The sequence below is a fragment of the Molothrus aeneus genome, chromosome 29, assembly GCF_037042795.1.
Source record: "Molothrus aeneus isolate 106 chromosome 29, BPBGC_Maene_1.0, whole genome shotgun sequence".
NCBI classification, from domain to species: Eukaryota; Metazoa; Chordata; class Aves; order Passeriformes; family Icteridae; genus Molothrus; species Molothrus aeneus.
The window spans coordinates 2392141-2414536 of NC_089674.1; the positions used below are offsets into that span (position 1 = coordinate 2392141).

General features: G+C 46.8%; 2 protein-coding genes across 4 annotated transcripts in view; both read left to right on the forward strand.

Annotated features, from left to right (window-relative positions):
- The window catches only part of NSD3 (nuclear receptor binding SET domain protein 3), a 39407-nt gene extending 23212 nt beyond the window's left edge, over positions 1-16195 (forward strand). For all 3 annotated transcript variants that reach the window (XM_066567260.1, XM_066567262.1, XM_066567261.1), the window contains 10 exons: positions 2360-2509; positions 5140-5296; positions 5848-6050; positions 6508-6620; positions 7513-7782; positions 9155-9271; positions 9370-9511; positions 9895-10001; positions 10323-10527; positions 11017-16195. In XM_066567260.1, the coding sequence (XP_066423357.1) occupies positions 2360-2509; positions 5140-5296; positions 5848-6050; positions 6508-6620; positions 7513-7782; positions 9155-9271; positions 9370-9511; positions 9895-10001; positions 10323-10527; positions 11017-11258 (1706 nt within the window). In that variant the 3' untranslated portion in view covers positions 11259-16195. The remainder of the gene's footprint in view (positions 1-2359; positions 2510-5139; positions 5297-5847; positions 6051-6507; positions 6621-7512; positions 7783-9154; positions 9272-9369; positions 9512-9894; positions 10002-10322; positions 10528-11016) is intronic.
- A 259-nt stretch (positions 16196-16454) lies between these two features.
- PLPP5 (phospholipid phosphatase 5) lies at positions 16455-22142 on the forward strand. The gene is given in 8 exon segments (XM_066567264.1): positions 16455-16487; positions 16489-16610; positions 16690-16798; positions 18327-18417; positions 18527-18590; positions 19587-19711; positions 21067-21237; positions 21524-22142. Coding segments are annotated over 8 exon segments (885 nt in total). The 3' UTR covers positions 21694-22142.
- The last annotated feature ends 254 nt before the right edge of the window (positions 22143-22396 follow it).

The following is a 22396-nucleotide window of genomic DNA, read 5'->3' on the forward strand; positions in this document are numbered from 1 at the left end:
GCAGTTTAGTGATAAAAGTAGTGTTTCATGAGGAACTCCTCCCTTAGGGCTTGCTGGGGTGAAATGCTGCCTGGGATTTTTTATGGAATTTAATTTAATTTTATTTTGGTCAGCAGTTCTCATGAGATTCAACTCGCTGTGTTGGTCCATTTGATAGCCAGAAGCAGCACCAGGCACTCAGGCCCACTTGTTCTGCCAGTAGGGAAAAGCAGATCCCAATCCCCCCATTCCAGCCTTTTCATGCTGAGAATGCTGTGTTGTTAATCACTATATTAAGCAGAATGAAATTCTTTCACTGCTACAAACTTACAACTAAGTTTTAAGGCTAAAAGGTGGGATTTACTCATGAACTAGAATAACTCCATTTATAACTGCCTTCACATTTGAGAACTTTGAAAGAAAACCTTTAGCAGTACTGTATGAGCAGGTTTCATGCTAAGCTTTTCCATGTCTCAAAGTTCTTTTTTTTTTTCTTTTTAACTTTTTTCCCACTTGTTACTTTTATGGTTCTTCAGTCAGCAGGGTTCCGCCAGAGAGCAGCTTTTAAAAAAATGTTGGTGCAGCAGTTACTTTGGTCTCAAGATTCAAAAGTACCATTATTCTGTTGGAATAATATTAATGTGTACTTTCTACAGAATGCCAGCAGTTTATATTGGATGTGGTCTCTGCAGCACTTCTGAGAGTCACTAATAGGGAAATGAAAGTGAGCTGGATCCTGAAGTTACTTGTTTTCATTTGTGTTCATTCAGGTGGAAGTTTAGTTTGGCTTGACTTTGCAAGAGCAGAGGAATAATTACACATCTCAGAATGACAAGAAATGCAGAAGGAATTTTTCATGCCTTTTTTTTTTCTTCTTTCCACTTTACATTTGTTTAGTAATTCTCTTTATACCTGAATCTGGCTCCATCAGAGATGAAACTGCACAAGTCTGTATTTTCTCCTGGCAATCTAAATAACCTCTTGTGCCCTGGCAGATAGAATTCCCTGTCCTGTGTATTCCCCAGATCTTAATTAGGAGAACTTGAACAGTTCCAAACCATTGCCACTGCCTGAATCCTCTGTGTCTTAGAGCAGCTCTGTACTTGTTCCTCTAGAACATTCTTGTGGGGCTTGTGTCCACCAGACCTGGCTGGAATCAGGAGCACTGAGCCACCTGCTCAGAAAGAAATGGGGAACTGAACGCTTCAGAAATCCTTGGACATCTCTGTGAGAATTTAATTAGTGCTGATTTAATTAGTGTTAGTTGCTATCAGAAGCAGAGACTTTGTGTTTAGGTGCAGCTACTGAAGTGAGAAATGTAGATGAGAGACAATCTATAAGATATGCAAACTTGCTTACAGTGAGATACTTGAAATACAAGATATTTAAAGACCTCTTATTCAGCCCCCTGCAATAACTCCAGCATGGTGCAGTTCATGTGTAGGTTCCCTTGTTTTAGGAATCCTCCCAATGATGCATGTCCAGGTGGGCTGACCCCAGTCTTCTTACAGCAGTGCTTTGGGCACCATCCAGGAGCTTCTGTCCAGCCCTCAGGGGAAGAGCTGGGAGCTCTCTTGGCAGCTCATCTTTCCTGTTTCTTTGGGGCTCAGTTGCTCTGCTCTCGCCATGAGTTACCGGCCAAGTGCTTCTCTCTGCAGCTGTGGGCTCTCAGCTGGGCTGCCTGGATCTTTGGAGCAATGAGGAAAAGCTCTTCTTGGTGCAGGACAGAGAATTGCAAAGGCCTGGGATGGAGTTGTGTAGGGAACTGAGTGCTGGACTGTTCTGGAGCAGCCCTGGGAGAGCTGGGTGGGGGAGCTTCACCACCACAGCCTAGGGCAGAACCTCCATCTGTGCTTCCCCCTTGGTGCCTTGCAGAGCACTGACCTCTTCCTTGCTTTCCAGCACAATTACAGAGGCAAAACCCTTCTGTAGGCAAGATCTCAGGGACAGGCTTGTAGGGAGTGGGACAGTGAGTTCTCATTCCCAATTTCTGTTCCATCTGTAGCCCCAGCTCAGAGCATGGCCCAGCTGCAGTGACCATCACCCCAGTCTACATAGGAGCTTCCTTTTGCCCTGTGGGAAGGAGAGGGGATCTTTTATTGCTTTTCTTGTGCTTGTCTAGAAGGGTAAAAAACCAATTGAAATTCCACTTAGAAGCAGCTTATTTCATTGCAAGATTTTCCAGTTAAGTTTGAGTCTCTCCAGCACAACCTCTTTGTTAGCGCAGACGCTTTGTCAGACTTTCCTTTTTCTTCATTTTATCCTTTTTTTCATTCCCACATAACGCATTAGAGGTGCTCATTGGGTGTATTTGGTTTTTCCTTCATGGAATCATGGGTAGTTTCATTGCAACTCATCTCTTTCTGTTTGTTTCGTATAGGGCTGGTAGTGCAGGACCATTCAGACCCCCTGTTCAGTTCCTATGCCTATAAGTCCCACTACCTACTGAATGAGTCAAATCGTGCTGAGTTGATGAAATTACCTATGATTCCTCCTCCTTCGTCAGCTTCCAAAAAGAAATGTGAGAAAGGTAACCAAAATAGTTTCTTTCTCTTTAATTTACTTTCGCTTTTTCTATTTTTTCTCTCTAAATCAACGGAGAAATGTCTGCTTGTCCCCTGACACTGACTGCTTTCAGTGGTCTTCACTCATGGTTTTTGTGAGCCTGTGTTCATGTTGTTGGCGATTTTTAATTTTTTTTATTTTTTTAATTATAAAAGGGCTTAAAATAATTGCTGTCACTAAATTCTCCTTGGAAGAGATTTGGTCACTCTCTATCTGGCCTGGGCTGTTCCAGGTTCAGGGAGCTGTTTGCACAGCAATGTGAAGAGGAGGCAGATGGATCTCGATGTTGTTGCAGTTCAGTATTGACCTGGATGATGTAAAATACTTCTTAAAGGGATTGGAAGCAGAGGGGGATGTGCTGCTTCGGAACTTGTGCAGGTCCTGAGAGGAGAGAGGGTGTTTGGGGCTGGACAAGGGTGGGTGCTGTGTCCTTGTGAGAGCAGGAGGGCAGGGAGGTTTGACCTGAGTGTGCCCCATGGGCCTCGTGTCCCACCTCCACCACCGAGCCTGAGTGCCCCATGCCTGGCCCCTCCCCTGGGGATGGGTCTTGGCCACAGCCAGGCTGGGACCCCGCAGCTCAGGGACCCCTCCTGCTGCCAAGGGGGCTGAGGGGCAGTTCCTGGTGACAAGGGGGTGAGGCTCTCTGGATCCCTGGGGGCAGTTCCTAGTGCTGAGGGGGTGAGGGGCAGTTCCTGGTGCTGAGGGATGGAGGGGCAGTTCCTGGTGCCAAGGGGACTGAGGCTCTCTGGATCCCTGGGGCAGTTCCTGCTGCCGAGGGGACTGAGGCTCTCTGGATCCCTGGGGGCAGTTCCTGCTGCCAAGGGGACTGAGGCTCTCCACATCCCTGCAGGGCAGTTCCTGCTGCTGAAGGGATTGAGGCTCTCTGGATCCCTGGGGCAGTTCCTGCTGCTGAAGGGATTGAGGCTCTCCTCATCTCTGGGGGCAGTTCCTGCTGCTGAAGGGATTGAGGCTCTCCTCATCCCTGCAGGGCAGTTCCTGCTGCTGAAGGGATTGAGGCTCTCCTCATCCCTGCAGGGCAGTTCCTGCTGCTGAAGGGATTGAGGCTCTCCACATCCCTGGGGCAGTTCCTGCTGCTGAAGGGATTGAGGCTCTCCACATCCCTGCAGGGCAGTTCCTGCTGTCTGTGTGCAATGCTCAGCTCTGGTATTTCATTCCCCACAGAACTTTGGTGCCCCGGGAGCGTTCAGAGCCGGTGCCCCATTTCCCAGCCCAAGTTAGGTCGCTGTCAGCGTTGTGAGATCAATGGCTTGCAGTAGTCCTGTAATTCCTGAAAACAAGAATTATTTTGAGCCCTGTGCTTAGCTTGAGCCATATCTGCCTAATGCATCCCGAGAGTAACGTTGGGTTTTTTCTTGCTTAGCATTGACAGTTTTGTGTTTGATTTTGTTTGATTTTTGCATCTCTTGGCATTTTCTCATCTTGGATAATGTTTCAGTGATTTGTCTGTATTTCCTCTGAAATTACATTTGCAAAAAATACTTCAAAAATTTCATTATGGGTTTGGGAGCTCTGAAGGATCCGTGTGACTGGATTTTACTGGTTTTAGCAGAGGAAATACAGTGTTGGTCATGCGACTGAATTGTTTAAGGAATGCTTATTGTAACATGCAATGATCAATTAATGCAATGATATTTTGGGAAGTCTATGGGTGAACAAGATTTTCTGATAAAGGTTTGAAAGTGACTATTCACACTTCTTTTGATACTGTGATTGAAAATTGGTTTGAATACTCTCAAATCTCTCCCAGATTTTTCATATGGGACACAAAATCTTGTTAATTTTTAAATATATATACATATAAGAACATGTATATATATTTTATATACCTACATGTATAAAATATTACAGTATGTGTAATGTATCAAGTCATCTTACATGAGCTGCTTTGCTGAGGGTGGCTTAGAGATGTCCTGTGGCTCTCCACATGTAACACAGCCTCCAAAATGTGAGCCAACCAAAATAACTTGTGCCCAAATTAGTGTAAAGTTCAGAAATTCATGTGAAGCCCAGTGCTGAGGTTCCCTCTGTGTACCAGGAATTTTTGGGATGGGGACAACTCATGTGTGTCTCATTCTGCTTTATGTACTGGGCTTATCCTGGTAAACTTTTTGTGGAATAAACACACATTACAGCTCTTTTTCCTGTCCTTGCAGCAGAAAAGTATTGATCAACCTATAGGCTGTGGGGTTGGTGCTCGCTGATGATTGCTGGGGATTCAGTCAGAGCAATGTTGATTGAAAAGGATTCTTGAAAAACGTGGAGTTTTGTGGTTGCTTTGGCCATCACCAGAGCACTAAAAGCTGGCAGCACTGTTCCCTTGGCAATGGGCCTCCTCCTGCCAGCTCACCTCGTGTTTGAATCCTCAGCTGCCTTTTTGTCTGATGCAGTCCCAGCTTAGATTAAACCCTGCACAGTCCTTTTTAACCAACATTGTTAAGCTTGACTTGATCCCTTTCTTTTGCCATTTTTCTTTGGGAAATCTGGAGCGGATGATCTAAAATGAACATCAATTGCTGTGCACGGGGGGGAGCAATCCTGACTTCTACAAACCAAGCAGGGCTTCTTTGTTTCAAGGTGGCAAACTGTTGTGCTGTGAGTCGTGCCCAGCTTCCTTCCACCCCGAGTGTCTCAGCATAGAAATGCCTGAGGGATGCTGGAATTGCAATGACTGTAAAGCTGGCAAGAAGCTGCGGTACAAGCAGATCGTTTGGGTCAAGCTTGGGAATTACAGGCAAGTTCAACTTTTGGGGGTTTTAATGCTTTGGATGTTTTAATGCACTCGTTTGGATGTTTTAAAGCAGCTCAGTCATCGTGAACAAGAGTTAGAAATACAATAATTCCTCTGCCCGGGGTCAGACATGGATGTCACCCTTGAAATGTGATGCTCCTGCTTCTCCCAGGTGCTGGACTCTGGATTGCACAACCTTTGCTCTGCAGAGCTTGGTCAGGATGGGGGAAAGCAGGGGCTGCCAGAGCCCAGCTGTCCTTGCTGGTGTTTGCTTTAGTCAGCTGCAGCAATACAGGTGTTTGCAGGTGATCCTGGAAACTCATTCTCAGGCCATGGATATTCTTAGAAGGCTTTCCCAGAACTTGGAGTTAAGAACATTGCTTGTGTTTTGCATGGAGCTTCCCAGGCATTGCCAGCAGGAGCCTTGGCTGCATGAGGGAGGAATTGATTTCCTTGAGAAACAAAAACTGACTTTTATTTCTCAGTCCCATGAGGGAAACTGGGATGCTCTGGTTCAGGGAACTTACATTCTTCTTTTCTCTCCTACTCTGCAGGTGGTGGCCAGCAGAGATCTGCAATCCCAGGTCTGTGCCTCTCAACATACAGGGCCTCAAACATGATATCGGGGACTTCCCAGTATTTTTCTTTGGTTCACATGACTACTATTGGGTACACCAGGGCAGAGTTTTCCCTTATGTTGAAGGAGATAAAAGCTTTGCTGAGGGGCAAACTAGTATTAACAAGACCTTCAAGAAAGGTAAAATCAAACAAAGTTTATAGTGGTTTATGACAAAAATTCCACGTGTTTGTGTCTCCATCACCACTTAACCTGCATGGGAATATAATGTGACTAGTGTTCTGTGTTCACGTGAAATCCAAGCATTGTGTTGATCCCTTGACTGCAGATAAAAATGTGTTTAAGTGCCTACTCATTGTGTGTTGTTGTGGGCCAGTTCAGTGCTTCCACAAACGGGGGAATGTTGAGATGGATCTTGGGCTCTGCTGCATGGGATCGTTGTTCAGTATGTTGGTACCTGCTGAAAGTACCTGCTGATAAATTCATGATAAATTGCAATAACTAATTTTAGTTTGTCTTTTTGTTAATAAAGTTTTGTTCCTAGTCTTAAAAAAAAAAAAAAAGATACATGTACATGTACTTACTTGATTAGCAGCAACTGGGACTGATTGCTTTCTATTCTAAATTCCTTGCACAGCACTTGAAGAAGCAGCAAAGCGTTTCCAGGAACTGAAAGCACAAAGAGAAAGCAAAGAGGCATTGGAAATTGAAAGGAATTCAAGGAAGCCTCCACCCTATAAACACATTAAAGTGAGTTGGCCTCTTTCTATTTTATTTTTATTCTGTGTGTGAGTAAGTTGCCCTGTGCATGAGTCAGGATGCCTGGAGAAGGTGTGGCTGCTCACTCCCTGGCAGTGTTCAAGGATGAGTTGGGTGGGGAGCAGAGCAGCCTGGTCTAGTGGAAGGTGTCCCTGCCCATGGCAGTGGTTGGGATGGATATTCTTTAAGGTCCCTTCCAACTCACACTGTTCTGTAAGTTATGTACCTACACCAAGGTGTTCAGCCTAAAGAAATTCACGTAAATAATTTTGCTGTTCTTTTCACTAATCTCTTGTTGTGTTTTACAGTACTGTAAAACACAGAATAAAATAATTTTTCTTTGCCCTTTGGTGTCAGTTGTTGACTCTGTGTTCCCAGGGCATTGCCTTGTTGTGCCCTTTGCTCCCCAGTCCAACAAGGTGATTGGGAAGCTGCAGATCCAGGTGGCCAACTGGAAACACAGAATAATTTTTTACAGAATAAAATAATTTTTCTTTGCCTTTTTTGTATCATTTGTTGACTCTGTGTTCCCAGTGCGTTGCCTTCATGCCTTGTTGTGCCCTTTGCTCCTCAGTCCAACAAGGTGATTGGGAATCTGCAGATCCAGGTGGTCAACTGGAAACACAGAATAAAACACAGAATAAAATAATTTTTCTTTGCCTTTTCATGTCATTTGTTGACTCTGTGTTCCCAGTGCATTGCCTTCATGCCTTGTTGTGCCCTTTGCTCCCCAGTCCAACACAGTGATTGAGAAGCTGCAAATCCAGGTGGCCGACTGGAAACACAGAATAAAATAATTTTTCTTTGCCTTTTTTGTATCATTTGTTGACTCTGTGTTCCCAGTGCATTGCCTTCATGCCTTGTTGTGCCCTTTGCTCCCCAGTCCAACAAGGTGATCGGGAAGGTGCAGATCCAGGTTGCAGACCTGTCGGAGATCCCACGCTGTAACTGCAAGCCCTCAGACGAGAACCCCTGTGGGCTGGAGTCAGAGTGCCTCAACAGGATGCTGCAGTACGAGTGCCACCCTCAGGTGTGCCCAGCTGGGGAGCGCTGCCAGAACCAGTGCTTCACCAAGAGGCTCTACCCTGACGCAGAGATCATCAAAACCGAGCGTCGCGGTTGGGGCCTCCGCACCAAGAGGAGCATCAAAAAGGTACGGTGTTGTGTTTTCTGAAAAGTCTTCTTTGCCCAGGATTTTTCTCCTGAGAAGCTGAGAAGTCTCAGAAAATAAGTATTGCTTTGGATTGTGGTCTAGAGGTTGCTCACCAACAGGTGCATCTTTGATTGGTTCCATGTGAATTGTGTTGATTTAATGACCAATCCCAGTCCAGCTGTGTCAGGACTCTGGTCTGTCACAGGTTTTTATTATTCATTCTTTTCTAGCCTTCTGATGTATCCTTTCTTTTTCTTTAGTATAGTGTTAGTATATAATTTCTTTTAATATCATAAAATAATAAATCAACTTTCTAAGAACATGGAGTCAAATTCCCATCTCTTACCTCATCCTGGAGACCTCACAACACAGCAACCAACCCCCAATGAAGGGAGGAATGATGCATCTGACTCCATGTTCTTAGAAGGCTGATTTATTATTTTATTATCTATATTATATTAAAAATATGAAATTTAACTATAGTAAAGAATACAGAAAGGATACAGACAGAAGGCTAGCAAGATACTAATTGCAACTCGTGATTCTCTCCCCAGAGTACAACACAGCTTGGCCCCAAATGGCCAATAAGTCAAAAACAATTCACATGAATTCAATGAAACAATCACCTCTTGGTAAACAATGTCCAAACACACTCCAAAGCAGCACAACACAGGAGAAGCAAATGAGATAATATTGTTTTCCTTTTTCTCTGAGGCTTCTCAGCTTCCCAGGAGCAAAGTCCTGGGCAAAGAGATTTTTCCAGAAAATATGACAGTGACAGTACAGTGAGCCAGAACAGGGCTGTGACAGCCATCAGGGTGGGTCTGGGTGAAAGCATCGCACTCTGCACTGTCACAGTTGTATTTTCTGGAAAAAGCAGGCCTGAAGGGCTGCTTTTAAACATGGGGTTTAGCCATTAGTTTTATTAAATGCAAAACTTTTAAAATCTGTGTTTCATGAAAACTGTGCTACTGCAAATGTTCTGAGCTTACTGACTACTAAAGTCCTAATAAAAGTGAAGTTTGTAGTGAAAATACTTACTGTAGCAGTTCCTGTTTCCTGAGGAGTCCATGGATATTGTCACATTGTCCTCTTAGAAGGAAACTTGGAAGGTTGAAAGGGTTTTATGGACCTGACAACTGTCTTGTGTACTGAATGCAGGAACAGGGCTGCCTTTTATTCTGCCTGGGTGTAATTCTAGGACAGCAATTACCTGGTGCCTGTATTCACACTGTGCCTACTAGACCAGTAAAGTGTAACACTTTTTGTGATGATCAGAGTCTTTTTTATAGGAAATGCTTTTTTCTGTCCTGCTTCCCTTTACGATTGTGGTTAGGATGCAGAGATTACTTACTTTTGTTCTTCTTTGCAGGGTGAATTTGTGAATGAATACGTTGGGGAGCTGATTGATGAGGAGGAGTGCCGGCTGCGGATCAAACGTGCTCACGAGAACAGTGTCACCAATTTTTATATGCTAACTGTAACCAAGGTGAATATTGTGTCTTGTTTGATAGCAAATGTCACTCAGCAGCAGGAAACCTCTTTGCTTTCTAAGCACTAAACACATCTTTGTCTTTTTCCTTTAAGGACCGAATAATAGATGCTGGCCCAAAGGGGAACTACTCTCGTTTTATGAACCATAGTTGTAACCCAAACTGTGAAACACAGAAGTGGACAGTGAATGGTGACATTAGAGTTGGACTGTTTGCTCTTTGTGACATTCCTGCAGGTAAAAGGATGGCACTATTTGGCATGTTTGCTTTTGTCTTGCAGTGGCCAAGTTCCTCACTTAGAATTGTGGCTTTTTCTTTGAAGTTATTAACACCAGTGAAGTGTTTAGGAACTTTTCATTCATTGGTGTGGAGATGATACTTAAGGTTCCACTTTTAGCAGGGGTCTCATGGTAACAAATGCTAATGAAATGTTGTTGTCACAGGCTTGTCTTCCCTCAGTGGTGTGGGTGAATTGTTTTTCTTTACATTTCAGGGTGTGGGTGAATTGTTTTTCTTTACATTTCAGGAATGGAATTAACATTCAATTACAACCTGGATTGCCTGGGCAATGGCAGGACCGAGTGTCCGTGTGGGTGAATTGTTTTTCTTTACATTTCAGGAATGGAATTAACATTCAATTACAACCTGGATTGCCTGGGCAATGGCAGGACCGAGTGTCACTGCGGAGCGGAAAACTGCAGCGGCTTCCTGGGAGTGCGGCCCAAGGTACATGGATGAAACTGGAGCTTCTCCTCCCAAACCCAGAGATTCTCTAGGCCAAAGAGGGTCTGGATTTATTTCACTCTTTAGCCTAATACTTTCTACCCTTGGAAGTCTCCAAAGATTCTATAGTCTGCCCTGCCATGCTGTTGTGTCTGGTGGGAAGTTAATTCAGAAACATCTGAATGAGCACTTCTGGTTTTTAGAGCTTAAAAACTATTTTAAATGGATCTCATTTAAAAAGAATTCATGCAAATAATAACCCAAAGTTTACTTGAATGCTGGGGGTTTATAAGTGACTCTCTGTTGTTATTTTCTCCTTCTCAGACAGCATTTGCAACAGCAAATGAAGAGAAGGTGAAAAATGCAAAACTAAAGCAGAAGAAGCGGAAAATAAAAACAGAACAGAAGCAGATGCATGAAGATAACTGTTTCCAGTGTGGAGATGGGGGAGAGCTGGTCATGTGTGATAAGAAGGACTGTCCCAAAGCATACCACCTCCTATGCCTTAACCTGACTCAACCACCTTTTGGTAAGAACGGTGCCTCCTCCTGCTCAACTTCTCCTTCCTGCTACAAGACAGTGTTGGAGATGAAATGCAGCATTCATGTACATAAAATACAGTGTTCACTTACATTAAATGCAGTATTCATTTGCACTAAGTGCACCAAATTTGCTTTTGCAAAAGTGCACCACTCACTTTTAGCAGTACATTGGGTGACTGTTCCTAAATGGAACTGGTGGGCAGAGGCTTTGTCATACTTTTTTATATTGCTCTTGTTCCTCTCCTTGAGTCAAACTTCCTTTTATTTTGATTGAAACATGAACATCATCTTTTTGCCTAAAAACTGCAGAACAGAAGTGTGTTCAGTCAGATTCTTGTACATGAGAAGCAGAAGTAGTGGCTGATTTTTCTGAACGTTGTTTGCATTCATCCGAGCATGGAGTGAGGATTAAAGGCCAGTGCTGTCTCCAAAGCACACTAATTCCAATTCCTTTCTCTCTCTCCTCCCCTCCTCAGGAAAGTGGGAATGTCCATGGCATCAGTGTGACATCTGTAGCAATCCTGCCGTGTCCTTCTGTGAGTTTTGCCCCCACTCCTTCTGCAAGGATCACGAGAAGGGAGCCCTGGTGCCGTCGGCGCTGGACGGCCGCCTCTGCTGCTCCGCACACGACCCCAAATCTCCTGTGGCACCCGAGTACTGGAGCAAGATCAAGTGCAAATTGGAAGCACAGAATGCTGTGGAAGAGGCAAAGGAGTGAATTTGGTTAAAAACAAACACGGGAGGGGAGAAGAGGGGCAGCAGGCGATGAACTCAGAGTTTGCAGTGCCACACTTGGCTTTGTCCTCGGAGCCATCACGTGTGAGCTGGAATGGGACCATTGAGCTGAGTGAGAAGGACCAGGCAGTGGTGTTTGGTTTTTATTGTTTGGTCTTTCTTTTACCCTTGAATGTGCTACAGCAGCTCTTACTGTTGGAAACCAGGAGCGTCTTGGCCTTTGAAGAAAACCGTAAACCTTTTGACAGTGAAAAGAATATTCTGTTTAAAATAATGTTCTTTGAGTGTAGAAAGCAAAGCATAGCCACATATTTATTTATTTAATTTTGAAAGGGTGTTGAAGATCTGGCTTTGATCAGTCATCGTGTCTTTAAAAACAAAACAGCGAAGCCAACGTAACTTTTGTGTCTAGTTTATGGAAAGAGCAAAGCCTCTCCCCTCTGTAACACTGAGATGCCAAACAGACAGGTGTGGGTGTCAGACCAGGTGACTCTGAAATGCCTCTGTTCCAGTACTTATTGTTAAAGGCATTGGAGAAGGTAGGTTGTCTCTCATGTTTACTTCTGAATAATATTGTGAAGCTTTTCCTGTGAGAAATCAGGCGTGTGACTTCTGGGAAGTGCTCGTAACACAAGGTCTGGCAGTGAGGAAGAAATGGTGGTGCCTTGCTCCAGAGCTGTCTTGGGTGTTTGCAGACATGCAAAAATTCAGAGTTTAATTGCACAGTGGTCATTTCTGTATCCCCACCTATATTTTGGAAAGCCCTCCCAGGCAGGAGATGCTCCCAGCCTCAGCCAGAGCTGAAGGCAGTCCTGCCAGTGGCTTCCTCACCTGGTTTGGTGGCAGTTACTGAGTGATTCTTCAGTCCTGCCTTCTCAGGCTCCCCTTGGCTTCAGGGAGACTTGGGCACATGAGGGACCTGACCCATGTGCATGTTGGTTTCGATGGAGTGTTAATATTTTTTGTTGAGAGAGATCTTCTAACTTCAATCTTCATTGTTAATGGAGCTGAGGAACATCTCAGCACTTCCTCAATGAACAGGGTATTTTGTGTCTGGGTAAGGGGCCATATCCCAGCCAGCTGATGCCTCAGGAGATGGTTCTGTCTTGGGATTTCCTCTGTTAATCAGAGAGACAGACTCCTTCAGTGAGGCTTTCAAGGTGGCTTATGTTGGCTCTTGCTCCAGAATTTTTTTAGAAAACCTATATTCCTCCATTTTTTTTGTGCAAGGAGCCACAGGGCACTGGTGTCCCCAGGCTGGAGCTAGTTTTGGTGACTCTTTCCCCCCCAGCCCACAATCTCACCAAGCACTGTCCCCCCATGCCCTGGTACAGTGAGTACTTCTGACTTGTGTACTGATAACAGCTACTCCCTGCCAGCCTCTGCTCGTGGGTACTGAAAATAATCAAATGTTGCTGGCATCTGGCTGAACTGAGCCTTGGAATTAAGAACCTTGTCTCTGGAAAACTGCTTACACAAACCTGTGGGAACACGGAGACTTCTCAGATCAAGAAAAAAAATCTGTGTGGAATTTAGAGCGTGTCTTGCCTCTGCCTGGTGTCCTTCTCATCCTCAAACTGGTGTACAGGGGGAGTCTTTTGTGTGTGCAATCAGTGATGGATACACTACAGTCCCTGAGCAGCTGCCCACACCTCCCTTGGGGTGCCAGACCCCACAGGTGCTGGGGCACTCCTGGGCCAGCAGCTTTGGGATCCCTAAAGCACTTCCTGCTGTGGGCCATGCTCCAGTCAGGGTCCAACACTAACCCTGCTGGAAAGCAGTGCTGGATTTTGGTATTTTTAAAGAAAAAAAATAAGGTACAAAAAGGATTTTATTTTTCTTAACGTTTTGTGTGGGAAATGTCTCTTTTTATGCTCTTATTGAGGATGTTTAACCTTCTCAGAAATTCCAAACACAGCTCTTGCTACCATGTCTGTAAGGCCTGAGGTGTTCACTTTATATTCTTTATTAGGCTTGATAATGTTCAGTGATTTTCTCTGAAGTCAGAGCACTCTGATACTGCAGCTATCAGCTGATATATTTTATATATATGTATAAAAATGTGTATATATATATATATATATCAGATATGTTGCTGATACTGTGCTGCTGTGTGAGTGCCCCAACCTGCTCCATTCATTCCTTGTCCATGGTGACCTGCTGAGCAGAGGGACGTGGTGTGGCAGCACCAGGACACCTTGGGAGCATTGGACAGGAGCACAAACTGGCAGTGGCCACCCTGGCAGTGCCACAGTGCTCTGCCAGGGCACAGAAGGCTTTAAACTTCTCAAATGCTGTGATGGAGGCTGCTGTTCCTCCTGTGCCACTCCATGTCTTGGTTCACTTTGTGTTCAGACTTCTTAGAGATGCTTCTTTTTTCACCAAAAAGTGATTCATAGCAGCTTGGACCTGGGAGGAAAAGCAGGAGAGGTTGTTTAGTTTGTGAACAAAACTCTGAACTGAAGAGAAGGTGAGTCTTTGAAAAAGCTCTAACATTTAACATTATAAACAGGCCAGTTCAGAGCATCTTGGTGACTGTTCTGAGTGCCAGGCTCAGATGCTAAAATGTACATTTTAACCACATCTTTGTAAGCTGAGTAACCAGAATGTAGTTGCTTAGTGCAGCTCCTTTGTAAGGAAAAGATTGCACAGCTGTTCTGATGGATTGGCTTCAGCAGAGTGGGAGGCAGCTGCTGAATTAATTTGTCTGGGCTCCAAAATAAGGAATCGTGGATAGTTGGGTCGTTTCATGCTGAGACCTAGGGGAAATCCACAGAACTGGTAATTTTGGTGGAGAATTGCAGTGTGCTGTCCCAGCACATTGTTTTTCCTTCATGGGAGCACAGTGACATGTTTTTCACCTATTTTCTTGTTACATTTTTGAGGTGGCTCCACACTTCTGGTGACCTCCTGCCTCCATCTCTGGCACCTGGGCAGTGCCTGAGCTGCCCTGCCCGGGGAACAGAGTTTGTGGTTTACTGGAGCTTCTCCTCTGCAGCTGCACCTGGGCACATCCTGCAGCCTGTGGCCAGATGAATCTAGAAGCAAGAATTCCAGGATTCTGTGATTCCAGTGGTGCAGAGGCTGGTTCCACCATTCCTGAACACATTGTGCAAAAGCATTAGCTGTTGTAGCTGTCAGATTATTGTATAGACTTGTCCTGTCCATAGGCTTTTGAAGGTGTTTGCAGCTCAGGAAGGAAATTTCGTGGGCAAATCACCTTCTCTGGTCACCACATGGTCTTGGAGAATCAGTTCAAATGGAGTAATAGGGCTGGAATGTGGATTTTTGGCCTTTCTTCTTAAAAAAACCCCTTCTTTTATCTTAATTTCAGGCTAGAATGGGAAAGACACAATTACTAGACATAATTATCAATGAGCATAAAATCTGTATATATTGAAACTTTACAGAATTATGTGGGAGGGGAGGGGGGAGGGTGGGATGGGGGTGTCCGACGCTGGTACGGAGAAGTCACTTTAACATGGAAACCTCTGCCTCATTGAATTCAGGGTTTAATGTACTTGAAGCTCTGCGGTTCCTTTTACAGCTTTTTTTATTTATACGTGATTTTTTTTTTTTTTTTTGTATACTGCATTGAAAAATGTCCTTGACTTCCCCCCAAGTTCCTTCCTGCTCCTGCTGTGCAGTGGATCCATGGCAAACGGGAGGGTTTGGGAGGTTTGTGCTCACCAGGTGTTGTGTGGGAGACGCCAACCTTGGAGCAGTGCTGTCCCTTTGCTTCCCATTCCCATCAGCTTTCCCCACCATTTCTCTTTGTGTAGCAAAAACATTTGCACTTAAGATACACTCCTACACGTTGGATGTATTCCCAGTGTTGTTCTGAGGGAAAAAGGAGGAAGAGAAAAAGGCAAAACAGGAAGAAAAGAAAGGTTGTTTCCTGTGATACTGTATTTCCCAGTGAGCAGCTCAGGTCTGTGTTCCTCTGGGAGGGGTCCTGCTGCTCCAGAGCGGGAGGTAGGGAGCTGGAACTGTGCTTTGTGTAGGGGATTTCTGTGCTTAATGTGAATAAAAAAGGGAAAACATGTATGAATTTGCCAAAGCCATTTACCACTCCCTGTGCCCCGGGGCTGTGCCCTTGTTGTGCCACCACCAGCTCCAGGGGCAGGCAGCTACATGGGGTCCCTCTAGGGGGATCTGGATCCGGAGGTGCAGCTGCCTGGGGTCCCTCTGGAGGTGCCACTGTTTGTAAGTTCAGTGGGTTCTTGCCTGGGGTCCCACCTTGCAGTTCTCTCTCACTTTTGGGTCATAACCAGACTGGATGAACCCCTACACTCCCTGTTCCACGTGGATCTGTATCTCATTTTGGTGTCACCTTTCCACCAAGCCCCCAGGGTGATCCTGTCCCATCTGAGCCAGGGGTTGGGGGTTGCATTTGGGGTGCTCTGAGGACCCCAGCCCGTCTGTCTCCACATGAGTGATGTTGCACAACGCAGATCCCCGCGGATCCGTCTCCATCCCCACGTGCTCTGTAAGATGGACCTTTGTAGAGTCGTTCTTTCTGTAGACTTTGTTTATCTGTAACAAACTTTGTAGATTCTGTGAAATGTTATTTTAAGGAAATCACTCAAGTCTTTAATAACAAAGCGTCGATATTCACCGGAGTTGGTTTGGAAGAGTTTTTGGACGCAGATGCAGCCCTGGCACTACGAGGAGTGTCTGATTCCACGGGGCATTACTGTATCATGACTTGATGTTGCCGCATAGACTTTGAGATATCCAATATTTTGGGGGGTTTGTGTTGGCCTCTGTCCTCTTGCATAGTGTGAAGCCTGTAAAGCTGGTTCCCTGTACATAGATAGCTCCTGTCCTCTAGGTAGAGCGTATCGAGACTTGCCTGTAATATTTTAGCTTCTTACTGACTGTGTGTGATGGTAGAACATATAATTTTTGTACATTCTATTTACTGAGATGTTGCCTTTTTTTTTATTTTATTTTACAAATACTCTGGAATTCAGATGTGGGTTTTAGTTTGGTTTTTTTTGTTTGTTTGTTTTTCCTTTTTTTTTTTTTTCCCTTTTGCTTTTCCGTGAGGAAAGATTTTTAATGACATTCCACTGATCTGAAAATCCGTTTTGGTTTTTTTTTTGGTTTTTTTTTTTTTTTTTTTTTTTGCTTGAGGTTGACTTCAATAAATCGTTCTGAATGTTCCAATGATGAGATGACTCAGTTCCGTCTCGGGGCGGGGCGGGGCGGGGAGGGATAACGGGACTCTCCGCTCCGGTCCCTCCTCCGGACCGCGCCGGGCAGTGGCCATGCGGAGATCGGAGCTGGCGGTCGATGCCGCGCTGCGGGTGCTGCTCCTCGCCACCTTCGGGTGGGTGCGGGACCCCTGCCCAGCCCTGCCCTGCCCTTCCCCGCCCGCCCCCGCCGCTCATTCGCTCGTCTCGTTCCAGGATCATGGAGTTCCTGCCGCCCTTCCAGCGCGTGGTGCAGCCCGAGGAGATGTGGCTCTACAAAAATCCCTACGTTGAAGCGGATCACGTCCCCACGGTCTTCATGTTTGTAAGTTTAGTGGGTTCTTAACGTGGTTTGGGTCGGAAGAGAGCTTAAAAGATCGTTTTGTCCCTCCCTCCCCCTCCCAGCAGACCAAGCCTACATAATCTGTGAACAGTTCCGGGGATGGGGCATCCACAGCTTCTCTGAGCAGCCTGTGCCAGTGTTTCCTGCGTTTACTTGGATTTATTCTCGAATTACCAGCTCTCCTTTTGAAACAAAGCTGCTGCCTAAAAGCTTGTACTGCAATACAAGCTTTAGCTGCTGGCTAAAAGCTTGTACCTGCAGCTCCTAGTGCACGTTGCAGAAAGTGCAGGATATCGTATCCATGTGGATGAATAGCTGCGGGGAGGGGCTGTGAGGATGGATGGAGCCGGGCTTTGCTCAGTGGGGTGAGAGGCTCAAGCTGGAACATTTCCAGCTGAACGGGAGAAAGAACTTTCCTGTGTGGGTGACTGAGCAGTGACACAGGCTGCCCAGACAGTGCGAGTCTCCTTACCTGGAGATACTCCTAATCCATCTGGACACAGTCTTGGGTGATGTGGAGCAGAGGGGTTGGACTTGATGGTCCCCAGTGGTCCCTTTCTACCCATTCTGTGAGATTAGTACCAACCAGGCTGAACATACAGTGATTTTTGTCATATTTTGAGGCTTTACCATCCATTGCTGTTGGGATTTGAAGTTCATAAACTGATTAGGACTTTGCACTGTTGTCCATAATCCACTCCACGTCTCACTTAGCGGGTGTGTGGAAGATAGCACAGCTCTTGCTATCAGGGAATGTTTTCCTTGCAAGCAGCTATTTTTAGCAGGGATTTATTATCATCATTTTATTGTCAAATGTTTTCCCAACAGCTCTAGGCTTGCTTAGAAGAGTTTGATTAAATCTGTGTTGGAGTTCCAGGAGAGAGCAGTGTGTCAGAGGGATTGGTGAAGGGATTGATCTGTCACAGGTGTGAGGTCAAGGACTGTTGGCAAATGCAGCTGGGGTTTCCTACAAGAGGTGGCCACTAAACATTAAGGACAAAACCTTGGGGATAGCATTTGGAAGAGGCAGTGTAAATGTGTAAAGCAGGACATGTGCCAGGTGGGAACAGGCTCCATGGGAGCCTGGCAGCCTGGTGAGGATGTCCCGGGGTGCAGTCCCCAGGGCTGAGATGGGGATGATGATAACTGCCTGCCCTGAATCAGCAGCTGCCGAGGTTTTGCTGACAGAGCGAGGGTGCTGCTGACTGAGCGCTAATGCTGGGGCTTGCAGGGAGGGCAGAGCTGAGGTGCTGTGCCTAGGGACACCCCCAGCAAGCAGCCAGAGCAGCACTCTGCCAGAAGAGCTGTCTGAGAACCAAAGGACGTGCTGGGCCCATCAGGGACTGCTGCAAATCCAGCTGAGGGGGGTTGTGTTCTGATTGCTGAGGACAGATTGCTGCTTGGCTTTGGGGAAGGGAATGCACTCAGAGTCTTGAGTAAGTGCCCTTGGGTTCTGGTGAGAACTTAAACCTGCTTCACTGACACCTAAAATTCTCCCTGTGTCATGCAGTTCATCGCATTTCTGTCTCCCTTGTTGCTCATCCTCCTGGCGAGGCTGGTCATGGGCGCTGACCACGAGGACACGAGGGAAGCCTGCCTTGGTGAGCTCCTCCTTGTTCAGGGAAAGGCAGCTTGAGCCCTGCCCATGCCTGAACGTGCTGCACTCTCAGGTGGGGACGATGCTGATGTGACCCTTTTGCTCTCTCTCAGCTGCCAGCCTTGCTCTTGCCCTGAATGGGGTTTTCACAAATGCCCTGAAGCTCGTTGTGGGGAGGTGAGGACTGGCTGCTGCCCAGCACTGTGGGGGAGGCAGCTCTGCTGTGGGAACGTTTGAAGGAGCTGGGGTTGTTTATCCTGGAGAAGAGGAGGCTTAGAGGTGCCCTTATTGCTCTCTACAACTGCCTGAAGGGAGGTTGGAGACAGGTGGGGGTTGGTTTCTGACAGAACCAGAGGAAACAGCCTCAAGCTACCTCAGGGAAGGGATAGGTTGGATATTAGGAAAAAGTTTTTCACCAAAATAATAATAAAGCACTGGAATGCTCTTCCCAGGGAGGTGGTGGAATCACCATCTCTGGATGTGTTTAAAAAAGCCTGGACATGGCACTGGGTGCTAGAGTCTGGGTGAGATGTGAGGGCACAGGTTGGACTGGATGATCTCAGAGGTCTCTGCCAACCTCATCATCCTGGGATTCTGTGATAGCCATGTCAGGGCCAGGAGCTGAACTTGGACATACTCACCTGGAAATAATGTGTTTTTTTTCAAGCTGCAAAGACAATATAGAAATAGAAAAAACACTGTGTGGAGACCCTGGGAGGGGGGCATTCCCTGGTCTAGGGAAACACAAGAAACTTCCCTCAAAAAGCTGTTAGACCCCATTGGCTCCTTCCCCTGTTCCTATGTCCATTCCTATGTTCCTGAGCCACTCCTTCCCTATTCCCTGATTACCCCTCACCTTTGTGAGACCAGGGACAGCCCCCAGGCCCCTGCAGGGAGAAAGCTACAGGGTGCTCTGTCTGTGTGTGGGTGCTGGGACCTGAACATCTGTGGATATTACGCAGAGATCCTTTTTGCTTCCTTACCCTGGACTATGCCAGCAGCAATTCACACTGCTCCAACACTGGGGAGCTGCTGTCTCAGGCCATCACTCAGATGGGCTCACTCTAGGCACAGGCTGGGGAGGATGGCGTTGGCACAGGCTGCTCCCTGCTGCCCTGCTGGGGCTGGGAGTGCCCAGGCAGGAGGGCCCTGAGCTGCACTTCCCTGTCCCAGGCCACGGCCCGACTTCTTCCACCGCTGCTTCCCGGACGGCCGCGCCAACGCGGAGCTGCTGTGCACGGGGGACGCCCGCAGGGTGAGCGAGGGCAGGAAGAGCTTCCCCAGCGGACATGCTTCCTGTGAGTGCCACCCCAGAGTCTCCTTCCTGCCACAGCCCCCTGGGCAGCTTGGGTTTGTTTTCCTGCACCCCACAGCTTTGGCTTGTAGCTGTGATATTTGCTGAAAAATCCTTCCCTTTAGGATTTTTTTCTCCTGAGAAAGCTGAGAGGCCTCAGGAACAAAATGTAACCAATGGTTATCTGCTGCTGTGGAATGCAACAGGTGCATCTGGGATTGGTCTCATGTGGTTGTTTCTAATTAATGGCCAATCACAGTCCAGTTGTCTGGACTGTCTCAGTCAGTCACAAGCCTTTGTTATCATTCTTTCCTATTCTATTCTTAGCCAGCCTTCTGATGAAATCCTTTCTTCTATTCTTTTAGTATAGTTTTCATATAATATATATCATAAATTAATAAATCAAGCCTTCTAAAACATGGAGTCAGATCCTTGTCTCTTCCCTCATCTTAAGACTCCTGCAAACACCATCACATTGGCTGAGTTCTGAGAGGGATTCAGGTTTCCCTCTGCAAAGCAATGGGGTGAGAATGTGGTCCAAAGCTGTCTGCAACCCAGGAGGAGGGATGTGTGCCAGGGAGCAGCTTCTAGGATCCATCACTACTGTAGGAGTGTTGGGGGATAGGATGGTTGGGATGGACGGAGATGAGAGATCTCTGCAGCCAGGTGGGGAATTTGGGGTTTATTGCAAAGGGCTAAGGGCAGGGCCCTGCTGGGAGCTGCCAGGCACAGCTCAGAGCAGGACTGAGAGAAGAGAGGGGGAGAGAGGATGAGAGGGTGAGAGAGTAAAAGGGGTAAGAGAGCGAGGTTCCCGTTCCAATACCATAAATCTTCTTCTGTGTTGAATATTCTGATTCTCACTAACCAATCTAATACAATATATATATCTTATAGCATTTACACACAGCCTATAGAATCATTACATCACCATCCTGTGTTACATTTTAAACCCTACAAACTCCTCTTTGGGCCCCTTCTGCCAAGCTGGCAGGGTCTGCTCTGACCCTTGGAGCTGTCTGCAAGCAGAGGGTGTTGTTCCATCAAAAGGGGATCACCTTCAGCCAGCCACACCATTGTTTTCCAGTAGTTCAGTAACTGAGGGATCTCAAAGCTTGCTTTCACTTCAGTCTTGCTTATAGTTTCTGTATTCTCAAAATCTTTTGCCAGACAATCATATTTATAAGGCTTTCCTGTTTCACCTTCCCCAGCACACTCCCAGCTGGTATTTCCCTTGGCTCACAGGGACAGGCAGGCACCACTCACAGCCCTTCCACTGCAGCGGCAGCAGAGGGTCAGGGTCAGGGTCTGACAGCAAAACCTGGAGCTATTCTGAACCAACATTGTTCTGTTCTCTTCCAGTTGCCTTTGCTGGTCTTGCCTTCTCTGCCTTCTACCTGGCAGGGAAGCTGCACAGCTTCGTTCCAGGCCGGGGGGGCCGGGCCCTGCGCTTCTGTGCCTTCCTCCTGCCCCTCTTCCTCGCCACCCTCATCGCCGTGTCCCGCACCTGTGACTACAAGCACCACTGGGAAGGTGGGTGAGCATCTCCTGGTGCCCTGAGCAGGGCACTCCAGGCACGGGGGGCTTTGGTGCCACAAAAGTGTTCAGACCCCCCAGCAGCGACTTGGATTGTTTTGTTTTTACTCCTCCAGTGGCAATTTTGCTGCCACCTGCAGGGAAATGGTTTTGAAATACATACCAAGCTTGGGTTTCCAGCCAAGTCAGGTTATGGATCTAGCAGAAAAGCTGCTGCTGAGGAATTGATCATGAGGCTCAGGAGGGTGAAGGGCTGTTAACTGTGCTCTGGTCTCACCCACAGATGTGTTGGCTGGCTCAGCGATGGGCTTGGTGCTCGCATACCTGTGCTACAGGCAGTACTACCCTCCCCTGACAGACACCACGTGCCACAAACCATCTGTGGCCAAGCCCAAAGCGCTGCCAGTGCACGAGGAGAAGCCTCCAGCTCCCAGCTTCCACATGAACATTTAGTGCCAGGCTCTGTCCTACCTCTCCCTGCATGCCAGGGCAGGGTGAGGCTTAGGGGAGGCTGCTCAGGAGAAGTGAGGATGAAGCCCTGGGCAGGTGTTCCCTGCTGAGCTGGTGAGTTCCCTGCCCTGGCCCTTGTGTTGCTTCATTTCATTGGATTTTGTAGGCCACCCCCTCTTCAGGCCCACTGTGAATCGAGGGAGGCACTTGGGGTGCCAACCTGCACAAAGACAGTTGGGTGTGAAGGTCCTGAACACAAACTGGGAAAATGTGACAGCCCAGTGTGCCCAGTCTAGTGGAAGTTCTTGTGTCCAGTCCAGGAAGCACCATTGGCCACCTCCCTGCAGCCCAGCCGAGCTGTCCCAGCTCTTCTCTTGGGAAATGAAGTGCAGGACCTGCCAACTTTGAGCTTTTCTAATGTCCCAAATAAAGGAGTTTAATTTTTGTAATGACCTATGGTACTAAAACTTTTTATTTCAAGGTTTGGGTTGTTGCTTTACAAACCATTTCCTCTGGTGTCTGCAGGGGTTTCTGATGGGTGCTCTTTCCTTGCAGCTTTAGTAGTTTCAAGGAGATGACAGCAGAAAATGAAATGGTGTCTGGGAGCATCCCTCATTTCCCTGCCTGCTCTGTCTCAGACAAGAAAGGGCTGAGTGCTGCTGAGATCCAGGGCCTGCTCCTCTGGGAGCAGCTCTTTGTCACTGGT